The sequence below is a fragment of the Schistocerca americana genome, chromosome 4 (genome assembly GCF_021461395.2).
Source record: "Schistocerca americana isolate TAMUIC-IGC-003095 chromosome 4, iqSchAmer2.1, whole genome shotgun sequence".
Lineage (NCBI taxonomy): Eukaryota > Metazoa > Arthropoda > Insecta > Orthoptera > Acrididae > Schistocerca > Schistocerca americana.
In genome coordinates this window covers 652185727-652198346 of record NC_060122.1, presented here as the reverse complement: position 1 = coordinate 652198346, position 12620 = coordinate 652185727, and the positions used below count along the sequence as shown (strand labels likewise).

General features: G+C 36.4%; 1 protein-coding gene across 1 annotated transcript in view; it reads right to left on the bottom strand.

Moving 5' to 3' along the window:
- LOC124612468 (aldehyde dehydrogenase 1A1-like) overlaps window positions 1–12620 on the bottom strand; it is a 104673-nt gene that overhangs the window by 30756 nt on the left and 61297 nt on the right. The window contains exon 6 of the mRNA XM_047140697.1: window positions 1353–1466. Coding sequence (XP_046996653.1) covers window positions 1353–1466 — 114 coding nt within the window. The remainder of the gene's footprint in view (window positions 1–1352; window positions 1467–12620) is intronic.

Sequence of the window (12620 nt, the reverse complement as noted above, 5' to 3'; positions counted from 1 at the left end):
TTTACAAGTACAAGGTGAATTAATTGTATCTCTGTTTTCTAAAATTAGTACAGTGCAAATGAAATTGAAGATACAGAGAAATCAATTCCAGGGCTGTAATTTCATGCATTTTCTGAATGTGAAGAAATTCAGAGCTAATATTAATAATGACCTTATGAGTCATTTCCTTCAGTCTCTCAATAATTTAGATGTACCATTGACAAAAAGATTCAAGGATTTGAGAGCACTTGAGCCAGGTATTGATATTTTCATGTCACAATGTATGGCTGACATCAGACTAGTGTCTGCAAAAGGACTATTAAAATTAATAGATCTGCAATGTGAATGCTTTATTAAGGAGAAGTTTATAATGGTGAATGGCATCATTCAGTTTTATTCCTGCCTTCCCCAGGATAGATTTTCTCAAATACATCCAAAACTATAATGTGTAATGTTTGGTTCTACATATATATGTGAACAATTTTTTTAAGCCTTAAAGCTTTGCAAATAGAAACATCAGTATCAAATTACAGATTGCCATCTGAGGGGTGTTCTTCAACTGAAATCCATTAATAGTATTTGACCAGACATTCTCTCACTTACAGGAAAACATGGCAAATGTACATAATATTATACGTAAATGAAAAATAACAATATCTCCATTTTTCTGTGTAATGTAAATACATTGTAAATAATAACACAGTATTAGATTTAATCTGCCACCTCTGAATTCCAATCATGTCCAGTTATTACACACTACTCATAATGCCTGCCTGCCCAGTTAAGCTCTCTCACTTTGCCTTTCTACATAATGACATATGCTTGCTGGTACACTGACTGCATTTACATCAGGCCTGCCTGGCTGCATTGGCTTGGGTAAATGGGTGCCCAGCAGACCACCTCTGATCCACACTGTTGCCCCTGCAACTACTAAAATGACTGCTGCCCCTCTTTAGGAACCACAGATTGGTCTGACCTTTCCTCAGATGCCCCTCAGTTGTAGTGGCATCTACAGTATGTCTATCTGTATTGTTGGAGCACACAAGCTACCCTACCTTGGTGAGGCCCAACGTTCATGGGGGAAAAACCTCCATATTAAAATTTGTTTTCTGATATAGTGTATTTGTTTTTGTTTGATTTAGTAACAATTAAAATTACTAGCACTGTATAACATGCCAAAAACATTCATGTAAAGGTACAGATACGCATTTTACATTACTAAACCTACTTCAAATTAACTACTTATTACAAATAAGGCATTTCTAAATGACCAAATGCACAAAAATCTGCATGTTTCCAGTAACAGACTGTCAATGTTCCTACGATTTTTTAAACTTCAAGAACAAACTTATTATAGCATTAAAAATTCTTACCGGAACAGAGCCCGTGAATGACACTTTTGAAATATCAGGATGCGATGCAACAGCAGCTCCTGCAGTTGGCCCATACCCTGGGACAACATTGACAACTCCAGCAGGAAAACCAGCCTACAAAAGAAATTCTGGTTGACAAATGCTGATTTGATTTGGTTTTTTATTTGGTCCTGCTGAGTACATGTTTTAAAAGTAGAATACAGGTGCTATAGAATGAATCAAGTGAACCAATATAGTATTACATCAGGATTTTACATATTGTATGTGCATTATTTTACCTACTTTTAAAGAACAGCGGAATGCATCCAATATTACAACCTGCAATTTACTGCCAAAGTTTAAGTGACTGCTAAAAAGGAGAAGAAATGCAAGTATAATTTTTATCCCAATGAGATAAATAAATAAATAACATGTTTAGAATCATAAGCTAAATTAAAATCTGTTATATTCTTGATGTAAGTAAATGTATAACTTTTTCCTTTTAAGAGTGTGTTCTTACCTAAGTGGTTTCCTCTGTTTTTACTCCAAGGGGTGCCTTGTAACTTTTGAATACCTGTACATTATTAATTTCGTTTTTTATATTGATGGGAAGCTTATTGTACACATTTATGCCTTATTCTCAACTCCCTGATATACATTCCTGAGAGTTGCAGAGCTTTAGTGGAAATTTTTTCCCTGTCCTTTTCATGGCTGTGGATGTCACAATTTCAAGAATTCCCTGTTGTTGACAACAAACATTGGTTATTGAATCTATTGCCCTGTAATTGTGAATATCATGAGGAACATGAAGAGACCTCTGCAGGATATTCTGCTAGGGACCCAGTATCTCACTGCTCATTTTTGTAATTTGAAAACTTTTTCAACTCCTGCAGCATTTCTACAGAAAATTAGACCACAGGTGATTACAGAATGGAAAAATGCAAAATATGGCAACAGCACTATTTCTCTGTCAGCAAAGTGAGAAATGGCTCTCAGAGCAAGGCATGCTAAGATTAATTTCTTGAGGAGCTGATAAATTTGTTCATTTCATCTTAACTGACTGTCCGCCTGGATGCCCAGAAATTTTGCATGGGTAGTTTCATTAATTTCCTGCTTGTTAATATTCATTTTAGAAACTTGAACTTTTGTTATGTGCTGTCTCAAACTGTATAATGAAAACTGAAAAAAATTGTGTCAGGCTATTTGCTGTGGTCTATCTGTATATTTGTTTAGTGACTTTCTGGGCTGTATCCTTCATTGTGAAGTTGGGCATTTGAGCAGAATATTTTTGTCAGCATAAATCACAATTTTTGCTCTGTTATTAACTGAAATTAATAGGACATTAACATTGATCAAGAAAATCAATGGCCCAAGAATTGAGCATGGCAGAACTCCGTATTTTACATCTCTCTAGTCTCAGTTTATTGTTACACCTGCCTCCATTAATCAAACTCTGTTTCCTGTTGTGTAAGTAAGATTCTAGCCAAGTCAGAGGTTCCCCTTTGATGCCTACCATTGTGTGGAAACTTTTTAAGTAGTGTTATTATCTACATAGTCTACTGCCTTAGCAAGGTAACAGAAGATCCCCATTGGATACCATCTGAAATTTAATTCACCTGCAGTTACTTCTGTTACACTAAATATAGCTCTCCCTGTGGAGAATTCCTTATGGAAGCCAAAGTGTGTAGGTGTAACTAAGCTATTTTTTGCAGAGTGGCTATAAATCCTATCACACATTGTTCTCTCAAGTAGCTTTAACAAGACATAGCAGAGAGATGGGCTGATATTTGGATATTACATGCCTCTCTCTATTTTTGTGGATTAGTATCGCTACCACATGTTAAATTCTATCCAGAAATATCCCAATTTTCATTGACTGGTTGCAAAAGTAGCACAATGTTATCTATTTTCTCAAACGATAAAAGAGAATTTCCAGATTTTACGATCAGTTATCTTGAAACTGTGTAATAGTCTCTGGAGCCACTTGGCTTTATGAAAGTCTCTACCATTGCAGCCATACTAGTCTTCATAAATGAACTATTAGTTGTAAAATGATTGGATTGTATTTATTGGCCATGTTATCTATGGGACTGATGATCCTGTAGTTTAGTCCCTTTCTCTCCAAACAAACCCACCAACCTGTTGTCTGCTAAAGCATCTTTTGCATAAGATTTTGTACAAGCCAGGTTATAAGTACACCTCTGAAAGTGATCTCTAGGCATACTTAATTAAGGTTGCAAAAATACACTCTATACATTAAGTATTTGTATTACACACTTCATAAATTTAAATGTTCTTCAGTAGAGTAAAAGCAGTCATGCTGTAAATACAACTTTAGATATTTTCTGCAGGCATATATATAACAGAGAGAAACCTTCCACGTGGGAAAAATATATCTAAAAACAAAGATGATGTGACTTACCAAACAAAAGTGCTGGCATGTCGATAGACACACAAACAAACACAAACATACACACAAAATTCAAGCTTTTGTAACCAACAGTTGCTTTGTCAGGAAAGAGGGAAGGAGAGGGAAAGACGAAAGGATGTGGGTTTTAAGGGAGAGGGTAAGGAGTCATTCCAATCCCGGGAGCGGAGAGACTTACCTTAGGGGTAAAAAAGGACAGGTATACACTCGCTCGCACACACACACACACACGCATATCCATCAGCACATAGACAGACACAAGCAGACATTTGTCTAACTTGGGTTGGTAAACAACGATGTGCACAAAGGTTAGGTGGTTGTGTTGCCACCTAAACACGTTAAAGGGAAAATACGAAAAAACTGCGTGTAAATGTATTAAAGGAGTGGTTTTGTGGTGGCAGATTATGAAAATGAGGCTAACAGTTGTCTGACAAAGAAATAATGACGTTAAAACCTGTGGGAAGCGGCTAAAAATGATCAGTGATGTGGGAAAAACGTAAATGGAAATAAAGCCAAAGTTATTAGAACTAGCCGAAATGGTTGTTTAATAGGTGAAAGGAACTGTTTGTGAACTGGAAACAGTGGATTTTATAGCAGCGGTAGTTTTGAAAGTGGAAAAAAAATTTTTTTAGTTTAGTTTGGAAGTGGGTTACTTATTATTGAGTATATATAGGCAGGATAAAATTGTATTGTAGATTACGGTAAAAAGGAGAAGGTGAATACAAAGTGAAACTACTTGCAAAAATTGAAAGAGAAAGTAAGATGACAGAAAAGATTTCAAAATGCAACAGTGACAATAACAAATGTAATTGTTGGGTTCAAATTAATGATATGAATATAACAGAGGGAAACATTCCACGTGGGAAAAATATATCTAAAAACAAAGATGATGTGACTTACCAAACAAAATCACTGGCATGTCAATAGACACACAAACAAACACAAACATACACACGAAATTCAAGCTTTTGCAACCAACGGTCGCTTCGTCAGGAAAGAGGGAAAGACGAAAGGATGTGGGTTTTAAGGGAGAGGGTAAGTAGTCATTCCAATCCCGGGAGCGGAAAGACTTACCTTAGGGGGAAAAGAGGACAGGTATACACTCACTCGCACACACACACGCACACACACACACACACACACACACACACACACACACACACACACACACACACATATCCATCCGCACATACACAGACACAAGCAGACATTTGTCTGTAACTTATTTACTTATTTATATATTTTAACTTATATATATATATATATATATATATATATATATATATATATATATATATATATATATATATATATATATATATATATAAGCTGATTATTCAGTGCCCAGCAGCTAAGCTGTTTTGTGACAGTGTTTACTGACTCCTGTAATTGTGGTAGCTGGGAACAGGGGCCACAGAAAGAGGACAGTGTCTGACAGTTTCCCAATTGGCACAACCAATAGATTTGCCTTGCTACCACAGTTAAGTATGGAAGAGGCTCCAGTAGAAGAAGATGTAGTTAAGATGCAACAGAATGTCACTAGGAAACCAACTGTTTCAAAAAAAGTAGAAAGTAAGAGGAAAGTTCTGTTGCTAGGTAGCAGCCATGGAAGAGGTGTGGGCCCGATTTTGCAGGAAAAATTAGGTGACAGGTACCAGGTCACAAACTTTTTCAAGCCAAGTACAAGTCTTAGCCAGGTGGTAGAGGATATAGGTTCCTTGTGCAAGGGATTCACAAAGCAGGATCATGTGATGATAGTGGGTGGAGTGGGAAACAGTATTGATAGGGATTAGGGCTACAGCATTGAGTGTGACCTGGTGAAAATAGCCTCAGCAACGACCCATACCAATGTTGGGCTGGTGCCTGCTTTCGTGCAGCATGATCAGCCCCAGTTAAACTGCTCTGTCAGGAGGGTAAATAAGGAGTTGGATCAGTTGCGTAGGGCGGCCACTCTGTCAGACATTGGATTGGTTCCTGTTGAGGCTATTGATAGGGGGGATTTCACAAGGCATGGCCTACATCTCAATAGGAAAGGGAAGGGTAAACTGGCAGGGTTGTTAGCGAAATCCATAAGGGAAGACACTAGTACTCATGGATGTACCTCTTTTTTAGACTAATATCAGGGTCCGATGAGAAGTTCAAGCAGGCAGTTGCTAAAGAGGTCCAAAACTCACAAAGTTCTCACAACAGGAAAGTAAATAATAATGTTACCATATTTAACCAAAATATTGGTGGATTAAAGAAAAAAGTAGATTCTCACAAAAGTAAAGTAAAAAATAATTTTACCATTTTTCACCAAAATATTCCGGGATTGAAGAATAAAGTAGATGAGCTCCTGGTTTGTTTAGATGACATTGTATCTGATAATGTAATAGATATACTATGCCTGTCTGAGTATCACATTGTGTCTGATATGGAAAGGGTAAATATCAGTGGTTACAAACTAGCTGCACATATGAGTAAAGAGAATAAGGTGGGAGTAGGAGTTGCCATATATGTCAGAAGTTATCACTGTGTAGAAAGCTTAGATACAAAAAGGTTTTGTCTTGGAGCAACATATAGAAGCATGTGCCTGTCAACTTAAACTGAAGGAGGGCCTTTTTATAATTGTAACAGTATATAGGTCCCCTTCAGGAAACTCTCATTTATTCCTGGAAAACTTGGATGCCTTGTCTTGTTGTGCTATCTGTCAGATAGGGGAAAGCAAATTATTATTTGTGGGGACTTCAATATTGATTCACTGAAAGAGTGTTCGGTTCTTTCAATTTGACATTTGTCATTAACTTTCCTACTCGGGTGGTAAAGGACAGCAACACATTGGTAGATAACACTTTAATAGACCAAGATAGGTTTAATAACATAAATTCTTGTCCTGTTGAGAATGGGCTTTCTGATCATGATGCTCAGCTAGTTACAGTATATGACATAGCTCCATTCAGTAATTCAAAACTACCCTCCAAAGTTGTGTGTTCGATTAATGACTCAACAATTAGAAATTTCAGATAAAATCTTCAGCAGTTAGACTGGGATGAGGTGTACAAGGAACCTGATGCTAATTTAAAATATAACTTATTTCATGATACGCTTGTAAGAGAATTTGAAAACTGTTTCCCCAAGAAAGTAGTTAAATCTAATTATAAGAAACCATGCAAAAAGCCTTGGCTTACTAAAAGAATAAATGTGGTGTCACCGCCAGACACCACACTTGCTAGGTGGTAGCCTTTAAATCGGCCGCGGTCCGTTAGTATACGTCGGACCCGCGTGTCGCTACTCTCAGTGATTGCAGACCGAGCGCCGCCACATGGCAGGTCTAGAGAGACTTCGTAGCACTCACCCCGGTTGTACAGCCGACTTTGCTAGCGATGGTTCACTGACAAATTACGCTCTCATTTGCCGAGACAATAGTTAGCATAGCCTTCAGCTACGTCATTTGCTACGATCTAGCAAGGCGCCATTACCAGTTACTATTGATGCTGTAAAACATGTACCGTCAAGAGCGATGTTCACCAATTATGAATTAAAGTTAAGTATTCCAGTAGTTATGTACGTTCTTTGCTACTATAAATTCCTTGTCCTGTTCCAGACCTCACGCCGGCCTGCGTGAACTTAAACGCGTGCCTTCCGGCTTCCTCATAGTGGATTGGCTGTCTTGTCAATCCACAAGAATAAAAATATCTTGTAACCATAAAAGGGAACTGTATCTAACAACAAGAAAGAGTAATGAGCCAGAAACAGCCAAATATTATAAAAACAACTGCGCTACATTAAGAAAGGGTATTAAAAAGTCCAGAAGCATGTGCATCATGTCTGAGATTAATACCTCTGATAACAAAATCAAAACAATTTGGAATATTATTACAAGGAAGACAGGGCAACCAAGAGTACAGGATGACGGCATCACCATCAAAGAGAATGGAAACTTGATAAACAACAAGCCGGAATTCAAAAACATTTTGAACAATCATTTTTTAAATGTTGTAGAGAAAATAGGATCTAAATGTTCGTTAGAAGAAGGAAGGTAGTTAATGGAAGAGGCCTTACCCACACCATTTGATACAATTGAAATTCCACCCACCTCTCCTTCTGAAATTAGGAAGATAATAAACTCTCTCAAGAATAAAAGCTCACATGGAATTGATGGCATTTCCAGCAGGATAATAAAAGCTTGTTCCCAAGAAATAAGTGGGATTCTTAACCACATATGTAATAGCTCTCTGAAGCAGGGTATTTTCCCAGATAGACTGAAGTATGCCATTGTTATTAACAATCCGAATGAATTCAAAAGTAATAGCAGTGTACATGGCTATGACACTAGGAGAAAGGATGATCTTCACTATGCAAGGTTACGTCTAACTTTGGCTCAGAAGGGGGTAAATTATGCTGCTACAAAAGTCTTTGGTCACTTACCTAATAGCATCAAAAGTCTGACAGATAGCCATATAGCATTTAAAAGGAAATTAAAAGAATTTCTTAATGGCAACTCCTTCTACTCATTAGATGAATTTTTGGATATAATAATTGGGTAATTTCCCAACCCCGACAAAAAAAATTAATAATATTGAGTGTCATGTAATATTTTGTCTAATGTAATATCTTGTATAGGCACCTTTTATTAACCTGACACCTTCCACATCTTTACGAAGTGTCGTATTCATGATCTATGGAACAAGTACTAATCTAATCTAATCTTCATTGTTGTCTCCTTTTAGTAGGAATGTTGTGACTTTTGCAAATATGATTGTTTTATGTGCATCCACATTTAAGTTGAGTTCATTTATGCACAGTAGGTACAGAAGGGGCCCATTACTTATCCTTGGGACGCACCGTATTTAATTTGTTTATAGTCTGGCAAGTGTTCATAGACAATTTATTGGGTGATATTTCTGTGCTTGATGCACACTGTCTGCTTACGATTGCTCAGGAAGGAACTGATCCAGTTGTTGGAAAGACATCAAATACAAGTCTTTCAAACTTTAACAGAAGAATCTTATAGTCCACCTTGCTTTTGACAAGTCAATAAATACTCCTATTGATTCCTGTTTCTTGTTCATCAGGCTTAATATGGAATTGCTGCACTCATTTGTCATTAACCTCTTATTTCTGTATCCATGTTTTTCATCGCAAGGGATATTGTTTTTATTTACAAATTTCATAAGTTTGTCATACATAACTTTCCCTAATACTTTTGAAATGCAGGAGGAAACTGTGATGGGTCTGTAGTTATTTACATTATCTTTCTCACCTTTTTTATATACTGGAATGGCTTTAGGTGTTTTCAATATGTCAGAGAAAGTGCATGCCTGAAGTGGGCAGTCGCATAGGTGTGTAAAAATTTCAGTTATGTTTGATGCGTTTTCCTTTAAGATTGTTGTGGGGACACTATCAATGCCTCCAGAGTTGGAATTTTTTTGTCCTTTTATTGCATTAGCTACTTCATCTTGCCCTCTATAAGCACTAACTCTCTATAAGCACTTATTTTATAGTCATGTTATCAGTAGCACCTGTTAAAAAATTGTTGAATATGTTGACTACTTTTAAGGGGTTTTTTTATTTTTTGTTATAGTGTTATATTTTTGAAGGATGGTCTGTGTTCACCAGATTCTCTTTTTCTAACACTCCATATAATATTCGCTTTATTAGCTGAATTATAAATGTATTCAGCATTATGCATTATTACTGTTGCTCTTATTACCTTCCTTAGTATTCTGGAGTATTTTTATAGTATACATGTATTTCAAGTGAGGAATTTTTTGATTTATATATTTCATGAAGTAGAATCTTTTAGCATAAAACCCTTATTACCGCTGTGAGCGATTTGCTTGTTCTAGAATTCCTCCTTTATGGTTACAATTTTTGGTGAGAATGTAGTCTGAAAGAAATTGGTCAATGTATCAATGAAAGTGTTGAATTTTTCTTTTATAACATTAATTTTTTAAACCAGTGACCATTTTTGTTTCTGTAGTAAACTGTTCAAGTAGCTTACATTATCCTGATTATACCTTCTGCATATGATTCTTAAAAGACATGTTAATAATACTGCCTTTCATTTCTAAGTTTATTATTTGAGCAAGATAGTCAATAAGACCTGCATTGAAAACCTTTAGTGAAGTGTTATGTAAACTTTTCTTCACTAGAAATTGATCTAAATCTGTTTCACAAATTTCTGTTACTCAGATATCAGCTTTTACTTCAGCCATTCAATTACAGGGTGTTGCAAGGTTCAAAGGCCTCTCTGTTTCTACTATTCATGAGGAAATCAATATTGAAGTCGCCACATATTATCATCTCACAATCCATTTTATTTACTTTTATTCAGCAGGGACTCCATTTTGTTAAAAAAAAAACTTCAAAACTTCCAGACGTTAATTGGTAAACTGCAGCAAAAACCTGGTTGAATTGAGTAATTTTTATAGCTGCATTTTCATAATCCTTTTCAACATTTGTTCTAGTGAAGTCAGGTGAGGTAGTAAAATTTATATTTTCCTTTATGTAAATTGTGAGCTCACCCTGCTCATTGTTTTTCCTGCAGAAGTAGGAAGAGAAAATGAATTTATTTATTTTGACATTCTGAATTAATTTTGGGTTAAGTCATGTTCAGAAATGCATAACAATGAGATATCTTTTAGTTCACAAGTTAACAGCACATTAATTTTGTTGATCTTATTAAGCAGGGATTGCACATTATGGTGATAAATTTTTAGATCAGGTGCATTCACGATTTAGTAGTTAGGAGTCATATTTGCAGCATCACACACTTTTAGTTTAAATTAGGATGGTGAGTTGTGTTGCTTTTCATTCTTCTTTCTTGTTCATTTTACTTTCCTCAGTGTTGTCAGTAGGACATGCAGAAAGCTGATGGATTGTTTTGTTCCTTAAAAGTCTTTCATTCATTATTTCACTGACAAGATCATAAACAAACCTTTCCCCTTCATAGTTTAAATGCATTCCATGCTTTGTGTGCAGATTTTGATGCAGCTTGCATCACACTTGGTATATTGTGAAAACAGTTTCCTTATTTTAAAGTCTGTTTTCTGAATTTCTTTGTTTACACACGAACTACTGCGTTTTTGCATTTGTTAGCTTCTAGTGAATACTGCTGAGTTTTCATACAAACCTCTGCCTCATTTTTTGTCACATAATTCAGTCCCATTATACAGATGATAAAGTCATTTTCCTGCATTAATTTTGTCTGTAAGTTAGTGCCTACAACATTTTTACACCCCATACATTTTTATTTGCACTTTTCTAAGATCAGTGCACTAAGATAGGCCATCTAGTACTCAGCAGACATTACAGAAGTTCTCCTATGACACTTGCAGGACTAGCACTCTTGGAAGAAAGGATATTGTGAAGACACAGCTTAGCCACAGCGTGGTAAATTTTTCCATAGTGAAATTTTTGCTCTGCGGTGAAGTTGTGCTGATTCGAAGTTTGGAAAGTAGGAAATGAGGTAATGGTGGAAGTAAAGCTGAGAGGAAAGGTTATAAGCCATGCTTGGATAGATCAGTTGGTAGAGGACTTGCCCAGAAAAGGCAAAGGTCCAGAGTTTGAGTCTCACTTTTGCAGAAAGTTTTACTCTATCAGGAAGTTTCAAATCAGTGTACCCGCCTCCACAAAGTGAAAGTTTCATTCTGAAAACATCCACCAAGCTGTGACTACATAATATCCATTACTCCAGTATTCCATTATACTGGTAGTGCTAGTCACGCAGTTTTGCAGGAGAACCCCTATGAAGTTTGGAAGACAGAAGATAAGGTACTGGCTGAAGTCAAGCCATGAGGATGGGCCATGCACTGTGCTTGGGTAGCTCAGCTGGTAGAGCACTTGCCCATGAAAAGCGAAGGTCCAGAGTTCCAAGTTTTGGTCTGACACACAGTTTTAATCTACCAGTGCACAGAATGAAAATTTCTGTTCTGGAAACATTCACCAGGCTGTGGCTAAGCCACATCTCCTCAATATTCTTTCTTCCATGAGTGTTAGTCCTGCAAGTTCTGCAGAAGAAATGCTGTGAAGTTTGGAAGATAGGATATAAGGTACTGTGAGGGTGGGTCATGAGTTGTACTTGGGTAGCCTCATCGGTGGAGCAATTGTCTGTGGAAGTTGAAGGTTCCAAGTTTGAGTCTTGGTCTGCCATACAGTTTTCATCTGCCAGGAAGTTTCAGCTGTATCACATTAAACATTGAACAACTCTATCACATTAAACATAAATCTACAGATTATATAACAAACACAGTTTCTTATGGATGAGTAATGACTGTCAGCTGTCATGGAATGAACACAATGAAGGTACTGGAAATAAAACACCATCAGCATGTTATGTCCTTAGGCTCTTATTGTCACTGTGTGATAGTCAGTGTCTTGTGATGAAATACCGTTCCTAAGTAGACCCAATTCTTAGCTATGAGATTTTTTACTGGGAATCAAGTGCGCTAAATATGGGCACATTTTTCAAACTGCTGAAATGGGCTAAATGAATAATGAGAAAGTAGTAGTTGAGCTCATTTTAAAGAAATATTAAAAAAAAATTATATCCTAACTATGCAATGTGAGTTCATCTACCAGTCTGTTGTTTATATATGGAAGAAAGCATTAGCAAGTATGTCACAAAAGGTTCTACCATTGGTCATGGAACAAGAACCAATTATCGAGTAACTTGAAACAGCATTTTCTGTCTGGTGTTGCTCCAGGAGATGAAAGTGATAACTATAACACAACTATTTAAAATGACAGTCGAGTGTAGGTTGTAGTCCATTCTACACAAATTAAGATTAGTTAGAGAACAGAGTATGAGTTCATGAAAAATAATGACAGCTAAATAATTTCTCTGACACAATATTATACAAACACAACATAATGCTTTT